A 25638-nucleotide genomic window follows, 5' to 3' on the forward strand; every position below is an offset into this window, starting at 1 on the left:
TGTCTAGGCTAAACATACCTATGTTACACACCAGGGTTAAACAAGACCATACAAAATCAGAATTGGTTTGTTTTTTCTTTTTGTTACTATTTCTATGAGGTTATGTTAGGAATGTTTGTATCGGTGACTCTCCGCAGTGTGCAAGTAGAGTTATCTCCCTTTGACCAACATTTACCAAGCTCCTTCCCAGCGCGTGACACCTGCGCTACACTCTCAGTAACATCGCTGCCACCAGTGTAGGCACAGCCATTACAAGAATCTTCAAATTTGTCCTCTAACTCTAAATGTAGTAATGTTTTTACTTCTGTTTATGTCTTTGGGAATGATGTCATAGTAAATTTGGAAAAGGTTTATGACTGACCATATGGTGACAGCAATAGTATAGAAAACTCCGAGAACGGGCTATCATAACATTTACATTACGGTTTGTAAGATGTTAAGAATATTTTAAAATGAATGTGGCAGTTATCCTTTTGTGGCTTCAACATTGGAAAGATAGTTGAAAACATGCTTGTAAACCTGTATGAACAGATGAGCTCAACAAAACCTATGTCTAAATGCAATGTTTTCTGTTGGAATTTGTCCAAAGATCAGTTGTAAAGTATGCCATGTGAAAAGATCATCAGTACTGTACACCATGGTTATATTTGTTGGAACAGATATAGTACAGCCTTAGCACACTGCAACCAACATAAGCCGATATTAAGGTATTGGAGTTATGATCACCGTAACGAAACCCTTTGTACAACACACTGGTTACAAAACAACCTTAGCGTTACGACCATCGTTAGCCTATGTTTAAGTTTGGGGGATACAATCACCTTAGCGAATCCCTTTGTACAACGACACACTGGTCACTAAACACCTAGATATCCACCACCTGCTGTGTTTGGAGCAGTGAACAGGATAAGATGCTAAGATATGTATGCTTCTAAAAAAGGTTAAGAACACCCAATTCTTTCATAATGCCGTAGATAATCTATAAATTATCTAGAAGTATGAAGAATTGGGTGTTCTTTTACTATTTTTGGAGTAGTATGTTTTCATAGTTGGTGTATAAACATTTGTCGTGAGTGAAATGTATCTGTATATTTCGATTGCATATTCGTAGCAGCTGTGGTGTACATTTTTATGTAGGAAACGAGTCTATTTATGATTGTGTCAGTTCTCGTTCCTTCTTTGTGAAGAGTTGTTTTAAGCCAGCAGTGTTACCATGATACCTGTATATTTGTATTGTATTTGCAGCATTAAGCTTCTCGGCATCGTAACTAATATATCTCTAACTCCTGGAGACGTCCATGTCTCTGCATGTAGTTTCTCCACCAGTGTATATTAACCCTAACACCTGTGTCTTGCCGCTTCAGCTGTCCTCCATATGCTTTAGAGTTAACTTGTTTTATGATGAAGAGGAGACAAAACATATTCTTACAATACTTGCGGCCCTTCCTTCACCATGGCCCCCCATTGCTGAATGTCAGAACACCAGCTTTACTTCCAATGCTCGATGCTTGTCAGACTGATGAGGCCACACATCTTTTATTTTTCGTTTCATGGGCCCGCACCACCTACTGAAAAGCAGTTGGAAAAGAAATGAATAAAACATCAAATATTTTACTTTTAGTATGTCTCCCGCTAGTAGTATAGACCAGAGATCTGGAAATATGTTTTTGCCAATTGGACATTTGCTTTTGGTCACGCTGGAAGTTCATGCATGAATAAGAAGAATAAACTCAAGTATCACTTTCATAACATATATAGTGGTCCCTTGCTATTGCGCTCTTAGTGCTTCAATAAAATTTACTTAAATTTTTAATCAACTCAAGTTTTACACTGACACACTGTCACCAATATCAGCTGATCACTGCTATCACGTAACACCGGAAATAACAGTCAACAAATCCAAACTGAAGAACGCAATATAATCACATTATTATAAAAACGTGTTCCATGTATATCTGGACTTGTGTTTGTAATATATTTTATTGATTTTATTCAAAATTTCTTTCAATATTGTTTACATTAATTTTGGAGAAATCATAGTATAGACCCCCTTACAAAATATAAAATGTAATATATAAATTCTGTGTCTACATCCCTATCAGTTGTTCAAGAAGCCTGCTGCAGTTTTAACTCCACGGCAGATAGACTTTCATATAAATAAATAAATGATTGACAGCTATTTATTTTTACTTTCATTTCGACCATCTTTGTGTGGAAAACCTGGAATAAATCTGTGAAACATTAAATGAAAAAAGCGTGGCCTTACTATTATTTAATAACTTGTCCAGGATAGAGATCCCAAGTCCTGTAATGAAAGTTAAATGAGCTTTACAAATCATGGGTCTGGAATGAACTATACAGAGGCAGCAATAAGGACGTAGTGGTGTTGGCTTGTTTGGGATCCTAATGTGCAACCCTGTGGATTCTGACTGGCTATTCTGGAATGTTGATCATTGTAATTTGTTTCTTTCTTTTCGATGCAGGAAACTATTATTTGAGTATTTTGACTCCGCTAACCAGCCACGGGATGCAAGGCTATTAGTTAGTAGTTCAACGAGAACAATATCGCCAATAAGTAGCAATAATTTACTCTCCCCATCTCCCCCCCCCCCCACTATGTATGTGGTATATGTTATTATTGCTTGCTTCATGTTCACAGGATGCCTTTGAGAATTACACTCACGGTTGGGTAAAATGTGTGAAGCTCATTTCTGGTCCCCCATTCTTTAATATCCCCAGGATTCCAGGGTAGAATAGTTCTCAGCAACCCATGCTTGCTGTAAAAGGCGACTATGCTTGTTGTAAAAGGCGACTAACGGGATCGGGTGGTCATGCTCGCTGACTGGATTGATGCATGTCATCGATCCCAATTGCGTGGATGGATGCTCATGATGCTCATGCTCACTGGATTGTCTGGTCCAGACTCGATTATTTACAGACCGCCGTCATATAGCTGGAATATTGCTGAGTGCGGCGTTAAACAACAAACCAACCAACCAACTAATATTCCCAGACTAAAAATTAGTCCCAGAAATAAACTTATCATTCTTATAAATATATATCTACACACACACAAAAAAAATCCAAATGGAGCCCAGAGCAATGCTTTGTTTCAGTTTATTTAAGCTGAGGCATTCTAGACTTGAGTTGGATTCCTTTCTTAATTTTTCTTCTTGACTCTGGGAGACAAGAATATCCTTACAGGGCAGCCTAAGTGCTGACTCCTTCAGGGTAGCCTTGTGGCCCAGCATGTCTGATACATACTGTTGTGTGTATAGCATAGAGTCTGGAAGAAAGCATGTGAGGCTTCATGTTCTCAGCACAGCGACGTCCGTGACACTCCATCTCAGCGTTATATTTCTGACTTTTCTGTACAGGTAATTTTTTTCAAATTAATTTCGAAACCTTTTCTGTAGGACACTTCACCTTGCTTGTTTTTGATGCCTTAGGGAATCCTGGAGGACCCAGTAGACCATGCAGAGTGGTAATCTCAACCTGCCAGAACCTGCTGGTCATGGGTTTGAAACCCACATTCCAGACCCTTGGTCTGACCGCACCAACTGATTATTTACAGGCAGTCGTTATAGAGCTTAAATATTGCTGGGCACACTATTAAACAACACACAGATTACGCAGATATATAACATTAATACTGTTTGAAGTTGCACCCACTCACTCACTGACTTAATACCTCCAACTTCACACTACTGTTAGGTTCAATCTCATAATCTCATCCCACAGTTTGTTACTTTCATGATTAAGTAAATAAGGACTATGTTTGACCGACAAATTCCGATTCTCTCCTCTTCTACCCCCAACCCAAAGAGAGTGTTTGATTTTGACGGAGTGCTTCCAATTACATGATGAGCCCCAGGAGATCCAGTAGCATTGATTCAAGTATTTAACCTTTATAACATAGATGGGGAATAATATATAACCTTTATAGCATAGACAGATAGGGAATAACAACTTAATATCTTGTGTCACCTTACAGAATATTTTATGGTCTTAGGAATTTCTTTCACCATCATTGGTCTCCGTGGAATAAAGGCTGATCTTTCTTGCGTGTGGGAAGTGTTCATCATAGCAGGCAATGGTCCCAGTGTCAAACTGTAATTGTGTGGGATTTGTCATGAAAACCTGATTTTGTAAGGGGAAGAAAAGACATACTAGAGATAAAACATGTAATATCTTGGGAGTAATAATTTTTGTTAGCTTTGGCCTTCCATTTCCCTTATAATACATGACTAGTTCCTCAGTGAGTTGTTCTGTCTCCAGGTGTGTTTTGTAGTTCTCAGACGGTGTTTAGAATAGTCATCACACAAGTAGAATCTCGCCCACAGCTTATAGGCTGCAGTTGGTTGCTTGCTGTTTGTTATGATTAACGATTCTTCAAGAATCAGAATAGTATGTTATTTTAGTGGAGTGAATGGATTTCATGCTTGTTTATATGTAGACTGAGAAATATTTTATTATGCTCTTTGAATCTCGTTTGGTTAGTTTTGCTTTCTACACTTTCACCATCTTCCTGAGGCAAGGGAGTTAACTGTCTATAAAAGTCCAGTTGCCACCCTTGCCGAACTAGGCTGGTATTATGGAGTTACATTTTGGCTGGACTAACAAGTCTATGCATAGTCCAATCAAAATCATGCACTGAAATCGAAATCCGGTTTGTAGAGTGTCATGCAGATTTCGGTCGACTGCAGGATTTGCAAAACATGTGCACCGCTAACTCGTTGTAAACAGATATTTTCTAAATCTTTTTATGTTTTTAATCAAGGTGCTCACGTGATTTGATGCACTTCGCGATGTAAGACTCGTTTTATCGATCAGATCGTCTTGACTGGGCGCCACCGTTTTGTTTGAAACAAATGCAAGTGATACGAGAGGTTAAATCTGATTGGTCAATAGGAGAGGCATAGAAAGGACATAACTCATAATAGCCACTGGTGGCGCTACGATCAAGCCCAGGAATTCCAGCCTAATTCGGCAAGGGTGGAAACTTGACTTTTAAAGTCAGTTAACTCTCTTGCCTCGGGAAGATGCACTTTCACCCACCCAGCGTGAGATTTGTCATTCTGTTTTCCTTTTGGAAATGTGCTCACTTGATTACACAATAAACATGATCATGATAATGTTGATCATGAAGACTTTTATGGATAACAGTTTCTTTCTTTGTCACTATTCATATGAAATATGTGCTTTTGTTACAGTGATGGTTTAGTGCCTTGTTAACCGTAAAAGCTTGATTAATTACCCAGGTGATTATCAGAGGACATTTATTACTGTAGAAGGAATGGGCAACAAATAGGGTTGTATTAATTCACATACTGACTGAACAGAAAGGGGGACGGCCATGTTAATAAGCCAAGCAAGCTATCTCAGTACTCGCCCTGAACATGTACTGGTCCAGTGACTGGCCAGACCAAAATCCATGTTGCCCCTGATCAATAAATATATCTACTCAATAGTGTCTGTGATTAACAATTGATGGACAATGATGGCTTGAGCCATTGTTAAGATTTGTATTTCCGCGCTAAGTCCTGGTTTTGTTAGGTCTTTAGTAGGGGAGGATGTTCATTTTGGAATTAATCAAGCATTTACAGTATTGATACTCTAACTGGATGGCCTTATTGTTGAAACATCTTTGTACTGCCTCATCTTCCCTATCTCGTCTCTAACTCAAAATGAACACATTTATCTTGTGGTTCTGATTTCACTTTTGAGCCTCATCGATCTACTAGAAATATATTTTTCTCAACGAGAAATATAAGTATTTTTCTTCCAGCAGTACAAAGAGATCATGTTAGCAATACCATTATTTGTAATGCTTAATGCAATTTTTCCTGTACTCAATATTATTTTAGGTGTATGTGCTATGAAATTAGGTGGAAATGTGCCTTGATGCCAAGGATTTTAGTCTATTCAAGTGCTTGAAGTTGGGTTTTATATGTTGATGTGAATAAACTACTTTCTGTACATCAAATGACTTTCAGAGTTCTGCTTTCAAAATCCTGCATGGGATGCCAAAATCAAATCTGGGTGAACATCAGTGAACCGGTATTCAGTATGCCAATGGTCTGATTTCACCCTCTAACCCCCCTCTCCCCCCCCTCTCCCCCAACCACTGTTGAAATACTCATGACGGGTGTGTTCGGTGGCATTTGTTTTTTAAATGTCCGTGTTGTGAAGTGTCATATTTGTCCTGTGCAGGTCTGCCACCTTTGGGGGGGGGGGGCACAGGTGGCCCAGTTGTCGCGATTTTCTGTGCAGAGTTGCGTCCCTTGGGCACGCCAGAAACCTATGATTATGGGTTTGAATCCTGGTTCGCCCCAAATATGTTTCTAGGTTTTTTAGCACCAACATAAAGATGATACGTTGTGATATAAATGGAATACTGTTAAAAGCGGCATAAAACCCAAATCACTCACTGCCTGCTTGGGCGTATCCGACACTTTCAGAAACATGAATACCATACAATACAGGAAGACTTACTCATATCGAAGTGATATTAGATTGGTTTGATGCACATACTGGTATGTTGTGTGAACCGACGCTCATGAATGCACGTCATAGATCCTCGACTCGAGATGCACCCTTTGTCTTGTGCAGGTTTAGCGTGTGAAGTTTAGAAATCACGTGCAGCATATCGTGATAACACTTAACTGATTGTTAGTTTTGATATTAATGGAAATATCTCTTCTTAACGTACATACTTCTGTGTTTCTATGGTTCGCGTTTCTTTTTGCTAGCCCTGCCTCCAAATCGTGATGTTGGTACTTTTTATCTGTCAGGTTTAGGAAATGGAGACCCAACTTCATGTATGTGTGATCCCTTTTAACTCTATTCTGTGGTGTTTGTAGATGTCTGATTGTTTGTCAACATCAATATTCTCATGGTCGATTCTGCACCTGTGTTAATACCTACAGCAGCCATTCAACAGGGTGACATCCACATGCCCATGGTGGACACACAGGTACAAGGTGTTATGGCAGCTGTGCTTGCGATGCACATGCAAAGACATTTCCATTAATGTTTGATGAATCCCACTTTCACTTATTAAGCCTTGTACAAGTCGCAGAATGAATCTATTGAGAACCAAAGATGCGTTTATAAGAATCATAAATAGCTCTTCTACATGTATATTTCCAGTGTGTGATGTTTCTTTTTTCAAAGAGTATATATTGGTTTGTCAAGAGTGTTTCTTTGAGTTACAATAAAAGAAAATTCTTGTGTATTACCATGATTACACCCGTCCATATTTTCCCGGATCTTTTCCATCAAAGCTAAGTGTCACCTTTGGCTGAAGAAAAATTAAAACTCAACTCGGGATTTAGTTTCACTGCTCCATAATTTATTGGAATTTTTAAGAAATGGACACAAAATATACAAATACATCTAAATGCAAGGAGTATTGGTAGGCTAAAGACTCAGATTAGAGGGAGTGTGAAGCTCAGTTCACGTTTCAATGAGACATAGCTATCTATCCAGATGTTGTTCAGTACTAAAATACAGATATTGCTCTGGTTCTTAAATCACTAATAAAATGTATCAAGTCTAAACATTGTTCTAAAATTGTCCTTCACTCAAGATTGTGTGTCAAAATCCTACATGATAACTCATGATAACATTTCAAATCACAAGTTCCTGAGCTTAAAAAATCATACATTGATCACCACAAAATGCTGCCCCAAACAGGAATTCCCCTGGGAACACATTCCCCCTGTACAGCACCTGCACAGCACCTGCACAGCCATCCTACATCAGCTGCCTGCATTTCATTACCAACTTTGTTTGGTCGCCAATATACAATATAAGACTTAGAAATATTGTCATGTATAAAAACATTCATCCTAATTTATTTGCATTAAAAGTCACAAAATTTGAAAAATACGAGTCACTATTTTTTGTAGTTGCAAATCTAGCACATGATGTGGGTTTGGTCCAGCTGTCGACATGACACGGAAATCCACGCTGGCCCTTGTTCTAGCACTTTTGATTTTTCAACTATGCCCTATGTGACAATGTCTAAACCAGCCCTACCTACCTACCTGCCTACATAGTTCAGCAGCATGTACTATTGCCATCTAGATGTCAGTATATTAAACTATACAAATTCATGCATTTTTGTTTGTCAAGCAAATAAGGATAGACAAGCCACAAATGTCTTGGTTCAGCCACAACAAAACCATGAGAACAGCTCTTGCACATGCAGGAAACAAGGACATAACTGTGCAGAGGGGATAGGAATTCGCATAAAATATACCAAAATATGCTCTCTGTAAACTCTTTAGCCTCTCAATAGTTTCCAAAACACTATCTATAAACCTCTGTAGAAATTAATCGGTTAAAAAGCAGTCATAATTCGGCACATTGTGCCCAAAAAATAAAAGGGATCAAGACTGCTCTGAAAGATTTCATTGAATGGGACTGTCACACTGCAGACTAACAGCAACACAAGGTAGCAGACACTGACACAGGACACTGGTGTAGTTTCCCTTGCCATTTCTACACAGAATGTACAGCTGGGCTCCCATGACTGTCCTGGAGAACTGAGATTCATAGTGGTTCAAGGCAACAACTGAAAGATGCATCGCCAGGAATTGGATACCCTTGATGATAAATTGCAAAACCACCATCTTTAACAAGACGTATGCCATCTTACACTGCAGATCACGGTCAAGCTGTCTCAAAATATGGCAGTTAAAATGAAAATAGTCCCAGCTTTTACTAAATAGGGAATTAAGACATTTAGAAACAAATGAATATCAAAATATATATTGAACGTGTTATCAATAGAATATAATTTGAAATGAAGCATTGAGTCCCTCTGAGGTGCAAGGAATAGAATTCTACAGACTAGTGCCAAAAAGGAAACAGTACATGACCTTGACCTGTTACTTTAAGCTTGATCCGATCTGTCCCACATACCATTAATTGAAATAAATAACACAAGTAGTCAGTTTAACATTTCATTAGTCAAGAATACCAGTCTGAATGTGCCGTCAAATAACCAAACTACCATTCACATTCATTCTCTAACAGCAAACACAACACCACTCATTCAACTCGAGTACAAATTGGCAGTGATCGAATCATCTTTACTTCATAATATCTATCATGGCTTGTAGAAATGAATGTCTAAAATGTATGCAATGTTAATACACTACTCAAATAAAGTTAAGGACCACCTGATTCATTCATATTACTAAAGTTAATCTGTCATGGCACGAATAAACTATAGTAATATGAAAGAATCAGGTGGTCCCATACCTTTTTGAGTAGTATATCTTCAAGAAAATCATTGACTGACTATTCACGATTTGTTTGAAATACATCGAATGTTAACCAATTTAGTCTTGACGGCATATTCGACCAGCAGCAAGTATGGCAGCCAGCTAACTGTGGAGTGACCTGTCCAGGAAACCCAAACCAGATCTGTCACGTAGCTACAAGAACAGTAGTCAGAAGCAAACAAGAGCTAAGAATGCACACAAGATAACCACTAGAAGCTACGGCACCCATTAGACTCAGACTCTATACAAATTGTGAACACAGGAGACACATCCTTATATCTGTACACTGCTGGCAATCAATCACATTGTGACCAGAGCCTACTGGCAACCATGTTTTTGTTGTTTTGTCCCTGTGCTTCAATATGAAGATTCTTCAACCACTACTTATTCACCCTGAACATGGGAGTAAGAACACGTTACTAAAATATATACTCTTTTTTGAATATCTTACGAAATATAAATATTACAGGATTAAAAACAAGAATTGTTTAAAATTTTACATGTTTTTACAGCTGTCAACTCTGGTTGGTATTCAATGTACAAATGGTATAATTTTCTTTATTTCATAGGCAATATACACACCACAGTCACAACACATTTCTAAAATCCTGACCAATATCATGTCAAGCAAAGAAGCTACAGTAGAGGTTAGTCAATCGACTCATGAGTCGAACAATCAGTTCCTGACTTATTTTCTTCCATTTATTGCATTCCTTAAACCAGCTCTGCAGACCACCATCTTGCTCATTTCCTTTCCTCCACAAAGGTTTGGTCCACAGGTCCACGGGAGTTATCTCCCTTCCATCAACCGGCACAACCAACATCTCTCTACTCACGCTACTGTACATTTATGGGAAATCACCAGCAATTTGTTGGTGAGCCATTTCCAAAACATAGATAAAAATGCAAGATCTAAACGTCCCACAGTGTCTATCAAAGACAGAAGAGTTTCATGTTGGGCTTCACGGCCTTAAGTTGGAGTATTGGAGATTGTAGTCCCTCGTGTACGAAGCAGAACGAGCTCACAGCAAAGAGAACCCAGGAGGATAGCGAGTCACAAATGGAGCTAAAACAACCAGAGACCAAGCATGTGGATTCAGGCAGGGTTTACATGCTTGGTCCTTATTGGGAATTAAAATACTGATAAAAAACGTGAACATTGCACTCTAAATGGACTGACTAAAAAGCATGATGTTTTATATACATGTTATGATGGTTGAGATCAATCTTTGGTAATGTTAAGTACCTATACTTCCACCCAAAGAATGCATATATATATATATATATTATATATTTGGTGATTTGTCCCTGATATTAAGTAATAATTTCTCCGAATTGGATTTTGATGCGTGTAAATCAAATGAGTTTCTGTCAGGCATGTCTCGATTATTGATATGCAGAGGAAATGAAAAATGGCAAGACCATGTAAATAATTGTGAATAATGAAAATAAACATGGGTGCTATTTTGACCGATAAGCTATGAAATGATCTCAGTATGTTATGGCGATGGGTTCTCTTGCCGTAGCTACGTCTCGTCTGCTGGCCGACTCAGACTCTTTCTTGGTCCCAAACCACTCGTTAAGTTCAGCGTGCACCAACCTCCTTAGTATCATCCTCATCAACTAGCACAGCATTCCAGCACTGGGATACATCCTACAGTCTAGTCCTACTCACAAAACAAGGCTGGCTCAGGATGCACAGAGAAATTGCTCACTTGCTTCTAAACTTAAATGGTTAATCAGCACCTTTAGAACGCTGAAAAATAAATTATCTAGAGCAAAATGCTGCTTAATTTTCAACCAACAGACGCACACAGTGTCTGTCGCTGATGTTGTCTGTCTTTGCGGCAGTGCTTTTGGAATACAACGTTGAAGCCCCAGATCCCACCCTAAATACACAATGACATCGGAGATGAGGGAGGTATGTCTATGTACAAATGAGCACATCCCCTGTAACTTTGTGATGAATTTCTCTGTACATGTGACAAGAATTGACGAGAATTGATATGTTCTAGATCTATACAATGACTTGATGAGACGCCTGCAGGTATGTCCCCTATCTCTGCTTTCCAGTAGAGGGCGCACTGCTGCTGCTACTGCTGTTGTTTGCGTTGTTGCTGTTTGTGTTGTTGCTGCGACCGTTTTGTGTAGTGCCAACTGGCATCTCGTACTCCACGAACAGTGAAAAGTGATCTGATGGGATGTGAGGATGAGGACATCCAATAACTTTGTTCTGACGAAACCATTCTTCATCGAGTGGCCCTAGCATGCCAAGCATGTTCATGTGATCTTTTGAATAGAAGATGTAGTCGATGATGCCTTTGAAGTCATACCTGAAACAAACATGAATACATGAATCTTTACCCGAGTTTATAATAATTTCAGTAATAATTTCTCTATTACACATTGTTTCTTAATCCTTTTGAGGTTCCTTAAAGAAAGCTGCACTGATTATGACCGCCGTCTTAGAAAACTGCAGTTGTCAAATGACGTCAATCCTCAGCTATGATGTTGTTTCTAGTGTGACGTCATTCCGACCTTACATTATATAAGGTTTGAATGACATCAACAATGCCGTCCTGATAATGCAAACAAGACACTGGTATGGGGGAAGGGATATTTGCACTAGTGCACATACAGAGTTTATGTATTTGGTTATTCCTAACCCTATGGGTAATAAAGTCATCTATTCCTTCTTCCTTAATTCTTTAGTTCACGTTAATGTCATGTTACTACTTTACGCTTTTCATTTGATGAAACAGTAGGGTTTCAAGCAATGCTGTTCATATATTCCAGCAATGTCATCCAGGAACACAAAGCATGGCTTCACACCCTTCTGCAGGGACTGGGTGATGACCAAACCAGTGGTCTCTCAACACCATTTGTGGCAAGGTTATAGAACATGACATTTCCAGAACTGTCATTCAGTAAATTTAAAAAATCAGGACATATTTCACAAGACTCCTTAACCCACAAACATAAGTTCCGATCTTGTATGGAATCTGCTTGTTCCAACAGTAATTTCCTGTCACCTGACTACGGACACACACAAGAAACAGGTCTGGGTGTTTGTTGGAGAAGCCCTACTACAGTGTATCAGTACACACGCAGCGGTATCAACATCTACAAGTGCTACAGCCCTGCATGCTTCCAGGGTATCCAGCAGTGTGAGGGATGGTGATACGGCAGATATATCTCACCTAGTTCACCGCCTTACCTACGACCAACTCCAACAAACACAGCACAACCAAAGGACTGAGCATGAGATTGAGATTTCTTGCAAATTCTATCAGAACTGTAATTTTCATGACACTGGGTGTATAAAAAGAAATCTCAACTTTATTCTTGTTGTAAATTCACTAATTTAGTAAATAATTCATTAGTTAATTAACATCAAGAGTTTTCAACAGTGAATTTTACAGTTATTGTTATTATACAGCAATACCACAAAAAGAGCCTAAAAAATGGAAATATTTAACCAATAAATATGCAAGCCATGACGGGGACTGAAAACAGGCCTTGTAAAACAAGCAGGGGTCAACGTAACCTGCCATAATAACTAACCTGTATAGTGACAGTATAAGGACACCCTAAAATTGTACAAGTTCTCAGGACATCTTTATCATTAGAGAAACTGACTGGGGCTTGTGCCAAGTTGCATCTCTGCATGTGACCAGGCCACCCAATGTCTGCCGGCAACAACAGTTTATTTAGAAGTGGATAAGAAGTCTTACGTGTAATTTGTGTAGGGCATGACATCCATGTAGGCACGAGAGAGTCGGAAGTTGTGACTGAAGGACTCTTTCTCAATGGTTGTGTTGATTTTCTGAAGGCAGGAATCGTAACCTATTTCCTTGAAGTCTTCGTGGTTAGCTGCCACCTTCCCGGAGGTCAAGTACTCCACAACACCTGCAACAAACATCACATACATACATCCGGGTTCCACAACCATGCAAGACAATGGGGTCCTTTTGCTTCCTTAGTTCAATTACCATAGGACCATTGGACCAAACTTCATCCCTTAAAGTTACAAATTGAAAATGGTAGCTCAAACCACTAGCTGCTACCCACAGTATCATTGTCCATCTTAGTTTTGGAACATGCGTCTTGAAACCAAACAATAATAAATAAATTGCAAGTGATTCTGTGGCATCATGTATTATGGCGAAAGGTAGTCCATGGATCTGAAGATCTGAAAATGAAAGGTTCTCCGAACCTTGACAATCTGACATTTGTACCAGTGAGTGAGCAAGATCTACTTGCCACACGTAGCCAATTTCCAGCCATATCAGGGATGAGAACACTCAAAAAGTGACAGCCAACATTACAAGATATCCACAGCCGGGAGTGGTGCTAACCTGAGTCTGGTAGTGAGTTGAGATCACCACAGAGAATAAGAGGGATGTTGTTGCAGTCGATGGATGAGGACGATGAACCCGGGCGGAATTGATGTTGGGCCTCCTCGATAACCTGACGGAGCTCCGACATAAGCATCATGGTCTGGATGAGCTTGACGTCGCTGAACTCGGGGTCCCAGTGGATGTGGGCTGTGGCCACCAAGATCGGCTGCTTCACCTGGTGCTCTGGTGGGTAGGGACCTGGGGAGAGACAACATGGGAATTAGTTACAGACCAAACACTGGTCATTTTTCAACTTACAATGTGTGTGTAGTGTGTCCGTTGTGAAACGCTGCACTCAGCAATATTCAAGCTATATGACAGCTACCTGTAATTAAACTAGTCTTGTCCAGATAATCCAGTGATTGATAATGTCAGCAACGATCCAAGCTGTCATGGAAGTAAGGCATGCAATCAATCACTGAGCCTGACCATGGTCTGGTGGCCTCATCATAAGTTGCTAGGGACCTTTTCTAACCAAGAATCCCCCTGGGGGAATTTACAAATGCAATGAAATTCAGTATGGACACCAAGAATGGATTTTACACATTGCAGCAGTGTAGGAGCTGAACATGGGGGAGGTGTGGAGGTTCCTATTGTCACCCAAAATCCTGCACTCATAACAGGTAACAAGTAGTATTTGTGTTCTAATTCATGTGAACTTGGTAGACCTCAAACACTGACTAATCAATCAGAATTTCCAATGATTCTTCTTCTTTGACAATACAGGTTCTAAAAGACAATCATTCATCACTAGTCATCATCATCATCATCATCATCATCGTCTGCCTCAGTGATGATTGATGATGATGTTTTAATCGATGCCCAACACCCAGCAACAGTGAAGCAGCCCCACAGATGGGGTTGATTAGATGTGACAGGTTTGTGTTGTGTTCACAGCAGGACTTTGTGTGATGAAGAACATGAACCAACCCACAAGGGTTGATCTGGTAATGGACAAAACTAGTTCCCTGTTGGGATGTTACATATTGTACAATGTGATTAAGTCCTGGCTTGGTGCACCAGGCCACATGTGGAATACTGCGTAGATGTGGGCATCGTTGGAAATTCCATACACATGGAAGTATATGGTTTGACAAATAATAATGTTTGTTGCTTAATGCCACACTCAGCAATATTACAGCTATATGACGGCGGCCTGTAAATGATCAAGTCTTGACCAGACAATACAGTGATTGACATCATGAGCATCGGTCCACACAACTTGGATACAATGACATGCATCAACCAAGTCAGCTAGCCTGACCACCCGATCCCGTTAGTCTCCCCTTACAACAAGCAATGTTGCCTTTTACCGCAAGCATGGGTTGTTGAAATCCTATTCTACAATTGATCCTGTGTTTAAAGAAGTGAGTGGGTTGATCTGGCAGTGAGTGGGACTTTGATGAAGATACTGAAAACCCCAACAACATCGATGACATCACTGATGCCAAGGAAATAACAGTGGGAAAAAGAACTTCAAAAGTTCTTTGATAGGCTTTTAGACTTTTTGGCTTTTTTACATGTATATATCATAAAAACACCATACACAGATAATTAATGAAACAATTCACCCCAAACAAATGATACATCCATTACAAGGTCTATGTAAGATGTTTAAATCTCATTCTAATTCAGATTTCTAAGCCAGCCAAAGAACAAATGTAGGCATGTAAGTGACCGGAAGTAACGGTTTGTCCACTCATACATTACCACGTAAATACCAGAATACACCTGTAAGTACAAGCCCAGGGTCTGGTTTAGAGAAAGGCATAAAGGGCTATATAGAATGTGGCTAGAAATAGGCCTCGGGAACAAGAAATTAATACAAAGTATATGATAAGACTAATAACAGTAACAGTGAAAAGCTGGCGGCACATCTGGACAACCGGGAAGGGAATACATAACTTCTCAGTTTGCTTGAGGCAAGTGCAGTCAATTCTTCCCTGTGTAAAAATCAAGGAAACATGGTTCCAAAATTTTTAATGACCGTGTCTGAAGTGTGTGAAGAGGAGCCCGAGCTGGGAACAGGGCTGACGTATCTGGGAACACATGTGTCTGTGTTAGAAGTCCCTGCAGGGAGGCTGCACCTACACCTTCTCACCCCTCATTGCTACTACACACAAACAACCTCATCCTAATCAACACATCGCAGACAGAAACTGATCACATACCTCCCAATGCACAGAAATATGATAACATTCTCAGATGAGCAAGATCTTAGAACTTTGTACAAAAACCAGTATTTTGAAAACACGATCTTCTGTAATGTACTTAGAGACCCAAGGACATCAATAAACATGTTTGTGACATGGCATGACGTAACCATCAGTGCCTGTTGTGAGAAGGACGGAGTGAAGGAGCATGACGTCATGTTGTTGCTAATGTATAATCGTGTCACTGTCAGCAGAGGATGTATGTGGGTCAGCTGCGAGAACAGTAGGGGTGGACGCAGGAAGGCTGTGCTTCGATTGGAAGGCAGATCATCCAATGGGAAAAGGAGGATGGCAAACAACCCTCTAGATTTAAAACATTACGGTGTTTTGTAAAGCAGAAAATGGAATAATACAAAACACATATTTGTTTTTTCCCCTTTGATAGATGACTAAGAAAGCCCTGATCCTCCTGAAGCCGACACTCTGAAGCCAATATCAGGATATTGTGTTACTTAACATCAGGAACATTATTAAAAGACATTAACAGCACATTCAAGCAAATTATAAATTTGATACGTGAGGTTTTCTGATAATGGAAGTGGTTTATTTAATGCATATAATGATAGGCTGTCATGGTCACTTGACGTAATGGAGAATTTCGGAGCCTGTATTATTTAGTATTATGGTTAATAAGAAATGGTTTAACCATTATACGTATATTAATAAGTCAAATTTGCATCATTACAATTCAGGGCAATAATATATTTTTAAAGATCAATCGTCTTGATGAAAACCATGAGAAGTGTTTGATATACTACAATTATTACCTATCTGAATTGTCACTAAACCCAGAAGGAGAACAGCGCACACAATAAACAGACATTCTAAAGCTCTGCCTGGCCTACAGAAGTTATTTAATTGCACAAGAAAAGCTGTTATTTTATTGGACAAGGACAACCTTGGAAGACATTTACAGTGAAATTGCCACTGATGGAAGTAGGTGTACATGCATGAACACAGTGGTGTGAGAAGCGAGGTGGGCAGCCTCCCAACTTGGCCGGCCGTGTCCAGATCAATACCTCACACATGCTGTACATCAGGGTCTGGCCTGCCTCCATTCCGGTCAATGTCCATACTCAACAGATTGACCACAGAAGGGGCAGACCCACAATTAATCCATAGTGGAAGAAAATCAAGACAATCCTATCACCAGCCAGGTCAGCTGTTATAACAGAACGCTCTGTTCTTTATGCAAGATGGCTGTAAATGGTCCTATGGGGGTCATGGTAGAAGCAGCCAAGTCAGTGTGGATCCTGTGACATGAACCTGTGGAACCTGTCGATTCAATACAGACACAGCGATGACTCACGTCTAGAGAAATCACGGGTTCTACAGCCAGACAACACATTACTGCCAAATGTATAAATCACTGTTATCATGCCTGGGCAATTGAAAAACAGCTCTTAGCACCGTCATTGTTGAAAGTGTATTCAGATGGTCACATCGTGTTTTCTTGATACTGAAGAGATTATAAATACATGATCTTCTCTTGATACTGAAGAGACTATAATATATGATCTTCTCCAGAGTGTGAGTTGGATTTTACACCTCTTTTAGCATGGCACGGGACACCAGAAATGGGCTTCACACATTGAACCCATGTAGGGAATCAAACCCGGGCCTTCAAGTGTGATGAGCGAACACTTTAACCACTCGGCTACCCCACCGCCCCGATCTTATCTTGATAAGGAAGAGTTAATGTATTCATTGTCTTTACATCAGGTCTGAGGCTCCATCAGTCTTAATGTATTATGACATGAAAATTATACAAACTATACATGATCCATTAACCAAAACAAGAAAATCATGCTTCTGTTAAGACGATGACATCAAGCTGACCTGGTTACACCAGGAAATGCCTGATCAAGCAAGTTGAAGCTGGTCACAGAGATCAGACATGACCATGCACCTGAAGTCCTCATTCCATCGTCTTGGGTAACAGCTGTCAAACTACGACCTATCTATCTCAGTAGGTAGTGTAGCTTCCGGATGTAAGCGAGTCCAGACTCGTTCGACACCCACCCATGTCGACATGGACAGACATACAGACATGCCTACTAGAGCACCTGTCATGTTAGTGCTTGTGTCATGGCAGGTCTGTTGAACATGTGTCATGCTATCTGCCTTGACCCATTCATGGATATCTGAGCTGTCCGAACAAAGGTTATTAGATGAATATCCTTGTCTTAGAACACCTATATCCTGAAAGAGGCCTGTGAAGATCTGGGGTAGAATAGGCCTTCACAACCCATGCTTGCCGTAAAAGGCGACTATGCTTGTCTTAAGAAGCAACTAACGGGATCAGGTGGATCGTTGCTCATGATGTCAATCACTGGATTGTTTGGTCCAGACTCGATTATTTACAGACCGCCATCATATAGCTTGAATATTGCTGAGTGCGGCATTAAACAACAAACAAACAAAAACATCCTGTCAGAAATGTTCTTTGCAAGGCCATACCAATTGTCCTTCTTGTATACAGTATACGCAGTGTTCGAAATTAAAGAGGGTGCTGGCATCGTCTTCTGTAGCCTCTGAATCTATAAATAATAGGGCTATGACAGGTACACCTTGACACACCTAGTTTCGAACACTGATACACATACCCTAATGACAAAAAATGAAGTTCCTCAAGTAGTTCTTGTGCAGCAGCAAGTCAGGAGAGCAGTATGCTCCGGTGTAAGCACTCGAATACTGCATCACAGTGCACTTGTACCAAGTCCTACCACATGGCGCAAGTCATTTCTCAAAGGATGTATACATGACTTTGTTTTCACAAGTTAAGTGGATTGCACATATGAATGGCAGACAGTGTGTTGAGTTTGAATGGCATGTAAACAATCCCATGCCTCACTATTGAGTCGACATGTCAGGTTGGTTGGTTGGTTGGTTGGTTGGTTGTTTAGGCTGCACTCAGTAATATGCCAGCTATATGACGGCGGTCTGTAAATAATCGAGTCTGGACCAGACAATCCAGTGATTAATATCATGAGCATCGATCCACGCAATTGGGATCGATGACATGAATGGATCTACAACAATCCTAGCGGAGTGAGTGAGTGAGTGAGTGAGTGAGTGAGTGAGTGAGTGAGTGAGTGAGTGAGTGAGTGAGTGAGTGAGTGAGTGAGTGAGTGACTACACATTGCTCAACTAAACACCATCAGCTAGGATCAGGACCATGCCAAAAGTCATCACAGCATTTTGACAGTCAAAAGTTCAATAAATACAACCGTCCAAGCACTATGGACGTCACTTCTCACATTCATGAACACCATACATTCACCTAGCTACAGCTGCTGAAAATCCCCACTAACACAGCTTAGATACAGTGTAAAGATTCATGGTGTAATACAATACAGTCAGTATTAGTAAAGAGAGCTCTGGTTTAGAACAGAAAGTGTGTGGATGTGAGTGTGAATGAGTATGTCAATGTCAAATTTAATAATAAATAAATCTAAGTTCATAATATCCATATGTCTAACATCAATCTTACTATTAGCATCAATGAACATAAAAATAGCTTCTGAAATTCATTTAATAACCTGGCCTGTGTTTTCTAAAATTGTATATCTATTCCAACTTGGGCCAGACACTACCCTGAGTGTCTGGCCTCATCTGCAACAGGGACTCAGAAACATGTATCAATTACATAAAAATAAAACTTCCAAGAGAAAAAGAAAACATAAAAAGAAAGAATGAAAAGAGAGCTCTAGATCAAACAATGATATCCGCCAGTGGAAGGCCCTCAAGTTCAATCACTACCAGTGATTGTACACTACTCACCACTATGATCAAAGACATCTTTCTTGGTTTCCAAAAGTGCCGCCAAACCAATATTGTCCTTGGTCATCACTCTGTTGAGCATGTCGTCATGGCCCTCTGCATTGGCCATCGCCAGCTGGTTGAACTCAATCAGCTGCTCCTTCACCAGAGAAAATCTGAGCAGGGCCAAAGGAAACATTTAAAATTGAATCAAACTTATTGGAACAAACAATCTAGCGGCATATTCACACCCAGTGCCTTTAGCTTCAAGGATGAAATGACACATTCACAAACAATCTAAATTTACCTGCATATTAACTGCATCCTACTTGTCTTCATAGGCATTTAGAAGTTGGGTGTAAACAGGGCAAGGAACATTATTATGGATAACCAGTTCTTTATTGGGAATATCCCCTACCTGGTATCATTATCATAATAACACTCCTTGTCATGCATCATACTTCATGTATTACGGTTTGTTAAATCTAACCGGCTCTCATTTCAACTGGACATTTCACAGTCCTTCCAAAGACCCAGTACAGACCTGAACCTAAGCATGTCATTTGTATTTCACCCTCCAAAATTGTGTACAAGTAGTTAATATCCTAGTCATTGCTGCATGCAACAGAAAATATTTGCAAATTATGACTATGAAGACATGACACTCCATTTCAAAAGAAGTTATCCATAAAAGTCGCATGTCTTCATGTTCCTCCACGTCTACAAGCCCATCAAAGACTTAAGTTATTCCAGTATATATGAAGTCTAATGACGCATGCATGTTTACAATGAAGCAAGCAATTTTCTGGGACATAAACATGACAGCCAGCAATTTCAACAAGCTGGAAACAGTCAGTCGTAAAATACATACAAAAATTACATTTGATTGCTGCCATTTCCAGACAGTTTAACCCAGGGCAAGGTGGCAGCATGGTGACCTACATAGGATTGGAAACTCCATTGAATTCTCAAACTGTTGATGCCTATTTATGAAGCATGTGACAAATCGAGCACCAGCAGGGTAATCAGGGCGGTAATCAGGGCCGTGACAGAGATCATCTCCCAGCCAATCATGACTCCGGTGGGACCTATCATCAACTATGGTATTCAACTATAGTACGTATTCAATAGGGCAGTGGAGCGACTCTGCTGGCTGGCCCAGATCACACAGTTGGACACAAATACCTAATTAGGACAATTGGGTCTCATGATTGGGGCATCTCTAGAACATGTGACTGTGAAATAGGCATTTAATCTACTGGCACCAGTGGAATCGGGTCAGGTGAGTCAGGGTGAGGCACTACGCTACGAGACACTACGAGACAGCATTAGGGACCACAGGGTAACAGCTGACATTATCAAGACAATTGAAAGATACTGTTCAACAATATTTAATATATTTAATATATTTGTATAAATGTCTGAAATGAACACATGCGGCAGGATGAGTCAACACCACGAGATCACATGGCACAAATGGCAACAGCTACAGTGTTCACTGAATCAGTACACAGATAAATTTATCATATCTAGACAATTGCAAAGCACCACTCAAACTAATATATGATGCTGGACAATATTTAACATCTTTGAATTAAGTTCATGAAAGTTCCAGAAATGAACACAAAATGCAAGAATGCTTTGAAACCTGACAAAGTCACAAAGTGAAGTGACCCTAGAAGATTCCGGGGTAGAATAGGTCTTTAGCAACCCATGCTTGCCGTAAAAGGTGACTATGCTTGTCGTAAAAGGTGACTAACGGGATCGTGTAGCCAGGCCTGCTGACTTGGTTGATACATGTCATCGATCACAATTGCGTGGAACGATGCTCATGATATCAATCACTGGATTGTCTGGTCCAGACTCGATTATTTACAGACCGCCATCATATAGCTGGAATATTGCTGAGTGCGGCATTAATCAACAAACCAACAAACCAACCAACCAACACAAAGTGAAGTAAGAGTACTGTGACCCGAGAAGACTAGCAGTGCCCTCAGGGCTATTAATAACTCAATACCTGACCTTGCCTCATTGAAAAGGACATAAGTAAACATCCTCTGGTCATCATAGAGTAGGACAGTGTTTGGCAGAGCTGACAACTGTACGTTACACCAATCTGACTAATGCACATGCGACATAATACAGTCTGTTAATGGACAGGGTTGAATCGATCATTGTAGTAATTCAATTAGTTGAGTAAATGTATGTAGTGGAGTGAGTGGTTGCATGGAGTTGTATGGGCTCCGTGGAAGTCAGGTACACCCTGCCAGTGTGTGCTACACAGAGTGAAGCAGAGAGGGAATGTTTTCTGCTGCAGTCAGCAGTATTACACCTACATCGCAGCGGCGTCTAAATAAAAATGTCTCAGTGGTTTTACATTATTCATTTCTATTTCACTGATTAATATATTTATCAAGATTTAAAGTTGGTTCAATACTATTGCAATACTGTTGCAATAGCTGACAACTATCGCAATACTGTTGCAAAAAGATGGGGTTCCATTTGCCATCATCTGCAATAGTGAAAATAGATCCAATAGTCACCTTAAGGTAAAAAGGGCCTATTCTGCCCCAGAATTCCTATGGGGTCTTTGAACAAAAGGGAATGACAATATGGTGTATATATTGATCAATGATTTTCTTTCTTTTCCGCTGAACTCATATTTATTTTAATACTGTTATATTTATCACAACAAATTTCAAGTTTGTTTCTTTGTTTGTTGTTTAACGCCGCACTCAACTATAGTTCAGCTATATGACAGCAGTCTGTAAATAATTGAGTCTGGACCACCAGATAACTGACATTATGAGCATTATGAGTGAGTGAGTGAGGTTTTACGCCGCATTTAGCAATATTCCATTGTACATTGTACATTGTACACATTGTACCCATGTCAGGAATCGAACCCGTGTCTTCGGCGTGATGAGCGAACACTTTAACCACTAGGCTACTTGACCGCCCCTTCAAGTAGGAAAACAGCATAGGAAAGTATCAATTTAGCAGTGTTTATTTCAGTTTTTTTCCAAGAACATTGCTACTTACTTTGATGTTCTGAAGAAGATGGCACAGCCATCCACATGTTTCCTCTCTTGTTCTGTCATTGTTCTTGCTCGAGATTTGGGTGAGAAAATACCGTCATACCCATCTTGTTTCAGCTCCGGGAGGAACATGCTGTAGAACTGGTCAGTCTCAACCTCCTGCAACACAAGCAACACCATCATTACATATGTTACACAATGTTTGTTTATAGATTAACGCCGCACTCAGCAATATTCCAGCTATATGACGGTGGTCTGTAAATAATCAAGTCTGGGCCAGACAATCCAGTAATCGACATCATGAGCATCGATCCACGCAATTGGGATACAATGACATGCATCAACCAAGTCAGCGAACCTGACCACCCAATCCTGTTAATCGCCTTTTACAACAAGCATAGTTGCTTGTTACCGCAAGCATGGGTTGCTGAAGACCTATTCTACCCCGGATCTTCATGGGTCTGTCACACAATGAGAACACAAGCAAAAGAATCAGAAGAGAAGAACAAGGCACAGAATCAAATACTGAAGCAGTGGGGTAAAATGGGGTTTAACGTCATGTGCAAGATTCAAGAATATTGCACTTATATAGAGACATCAGAATACACAAGTAGTGAGGCAAAATGGGGTTTAATGTCGCGTTACAGATTATCCCACCTCTATAGCAATATCAGAATACTGAAACACAGATCATCAGCAGGGAGTATGTTGTACTTGGTCCATAAATGTTCATAAATGTAAGCTTCTATCTATTTTCAAATACAGATAAGTGAGTAATAAACAAAAAGATTGCAACAAATACTAACGCTGGATGAATATTCGAGGAAGAAAAATCCGTCTGAAGATACCATTTTGTGGCATTTGCCACTTAACTTCCAAATAACTTCTTCATTAAAACAACATGGTCCATGTAGGGAGTGAGTGAGTGAGTGAGTGTGGTTTTACGCCGCTCTTAGCAATATTCCAGCAATATCAGGGCGGGGGACACCAGAAATGGGCTTCACACATTGTACCCATGTCGGGAATCGAACCCAGGTCTTCGGCGTGACAAGCGAACACTTTAACCACTAGGCTACCCGACCACCCGGTCTATGTAAGATGCATGTTACCGTGTATGTCAACATACAAAATCCCTTATAAATGTTAGTCTCCCCAAAGGATGAGAACAGATTGTACTTTACAGAGAGCACCTCCTTTCCCTTCGGTGAAATCCTCAGTAACTCAACTCTTGTCAGCATATTTGTCAAGCAGGATCAGTATGACAAACCAAATGACCATTATAACACACTGCAGCAGGACCTTCACATCCAGTAGCCCCTAGTACACATCATGCTAATGGCTTGGTCTTAAGGTGATTCCACATCAGAACATTAATCAAGATTTCAGAAACAAAAGAATTTCCATGTTGAGTGGGTTTTTTTTCTGAAGAACATTTTTTGTTTCTTCTGTAATTGGAGACAGCAAGACGAGAGAACATGAAGACATTGTGAAACTAGAGCTCCAAGGTAAAAGACTGAACAGGGCATTGCAACACCTGGCTCCACTGATGAGGAAACACCTGTCACACGTAGTGAGTGAGTGAGTTGGGTTAAACGCCGCTTTTAACAGTATTCCAGTTATATCACAGCGTGTCAGCTTGATGTGGGAGGAAAGCCCGAAGTGATGCAGGTCTCAGACGTTTACCACTTCGGTGAAATCCACAGGCACGGGTAAGGTGCTGACAAACCTAGAAACATAATTGGGGCGAACCGGGATTCGAACCCACAATCATAGGTTTCTGGCGTGCCCAAGGGACGCAACTCTGCACAGCAAATCGCGGCGCCTTAGACGACTTGTCCACCCGTGTCCCCTGTCACACGTAACACTAAGACATCACTGTTCATGTAATGATTAAGATTGATTATACTTGACCAAGATACCACAGACTCGTTGATGGTTGAACATTTGACCACGATACCATTGGTGGTTGATACATGTCTAGTAGTTCTACAAGATACCACTGATCAGTTAAGTGAATCAAATTCAGTCACGGAAACCTTATAATTACAGGCTTGCCTGCTAGTGTCAAAGTGCTTGTCATATACAACTCAAAATAAGTTAAAGAATTCCTGATTTTTTTCTCATGACATAGATAATCTGACATGGCCATGGATTAAGTACAGTCATATGAAAAAAATCAGGTGTTCCTTAACTTCTTTTGAGTAGTATATATCAGTCCACATGGGATGTGTTACAGGTCTTGATCAACACTGGATCTTGAGAACAGAACCTTCGTGAGACATATGCTAAAGGACATTAAACTCACCAGGCTGCCACGTGGCATGCGCTGTTTCTTCAAAACATGAAATGTATGGAAATATTTTAAATGTCCTATCCTTGTGCCTACCACTGTTTCCCTGACAGCCAGAAATCTCATGTGAGGGGTAATCACTTAAATAGTTTGAAAGCAAATAAGGAATTGGTCCAAAGTAGTGAAATACTAGCTGCAAGACGATTGATGGTCTAATTCAACTGTTGCACCCATCTTTCACTTAATCCTGTTTTCATGGCTGCCAACCCTGAAGGGAACTTGAAACTGTTTCATGAATGAATCCAGGTTTCCATGCCCAGACAGGTCACACAGCAGTGAGGGATTGACCCGGATGTCCAACTGGTTTTATTCACAAATGATGTTCACTTTCCATGTCCTCATCATCCAAGATGGTGGCTAATCATGACAAGCATGGTATCTCTCAACATGTTCTGTGGGTGTGCCTCCTCCATATTGATTTTCTAGCTTCCTTCTCTATATATGCTTCAACAAGTCCAAAACAAGAATTATGCATGCTTTTGAAGGGTTATATGTTAAGAGAGTTGTTTGTTTCTGTAAGTACTATTAACTACTTACTGTTGGTCTGAAACAAACACACCAATTGATTTCCCTGTC

At 40.2% G+C, this 25638-nt stretch overlaps 1 protein-coding gene across 1 annotated transcript in view; it reads right to left on the reverse strand.

Moving 5' to 3' along the window:
* Nucleotides 1-7332: 7332 nt before the first annotated feature.
* Nucleotides 7333-25638, reverse strand: part of LOC124142343 — a 51229-nt gene continuing 32923 nt past the window's right edge. Inside the window, exons 4-8 of the mRNA XM_046510764.2 lie at nucleotides 22717-22871; nucleotides 19693-19847; nucleotides 13655-13894; nucleotides 13031-13205; nucleotides 7333-11629 (exon numbers count right to left, since the gene is read on the reverse strand). Of these exons, the coding sequence (XP_046366720.2) occupies nucleotides 11353-11629; nucleotides 13031-13205; nucleotides 13655-13894; nucleotides 19693-19847; nucleotides 22717-22871 (1002 nt within the window). The 3' untranslated portion in view covers nucleotides 7333-11352. The remainder of the gene's footprint in view (nucleotides 11630-13030; nucleotides 13206-13654; nucleotides 13895-19692; nucleotides 19848-22716; nucleotides 22872-25638) is intronic.

The sequence above is a fragment of the Haliotis rufescens genome, unplaced genomic scaffold, assembly GCF_023055435.1.
Source record: "Haliotis rufescens isolate VD_foot unplaced genomic scaffold, xgHalRufe1.0.p SCAF_11, whole genome shotgun sequence".
Lineage (NCBI taxonomy): Eukaryota > Metazoa > Mollusca > Gastropoda > Lepetellida > Haliotidae > Haliotis > Haliotis rufescens.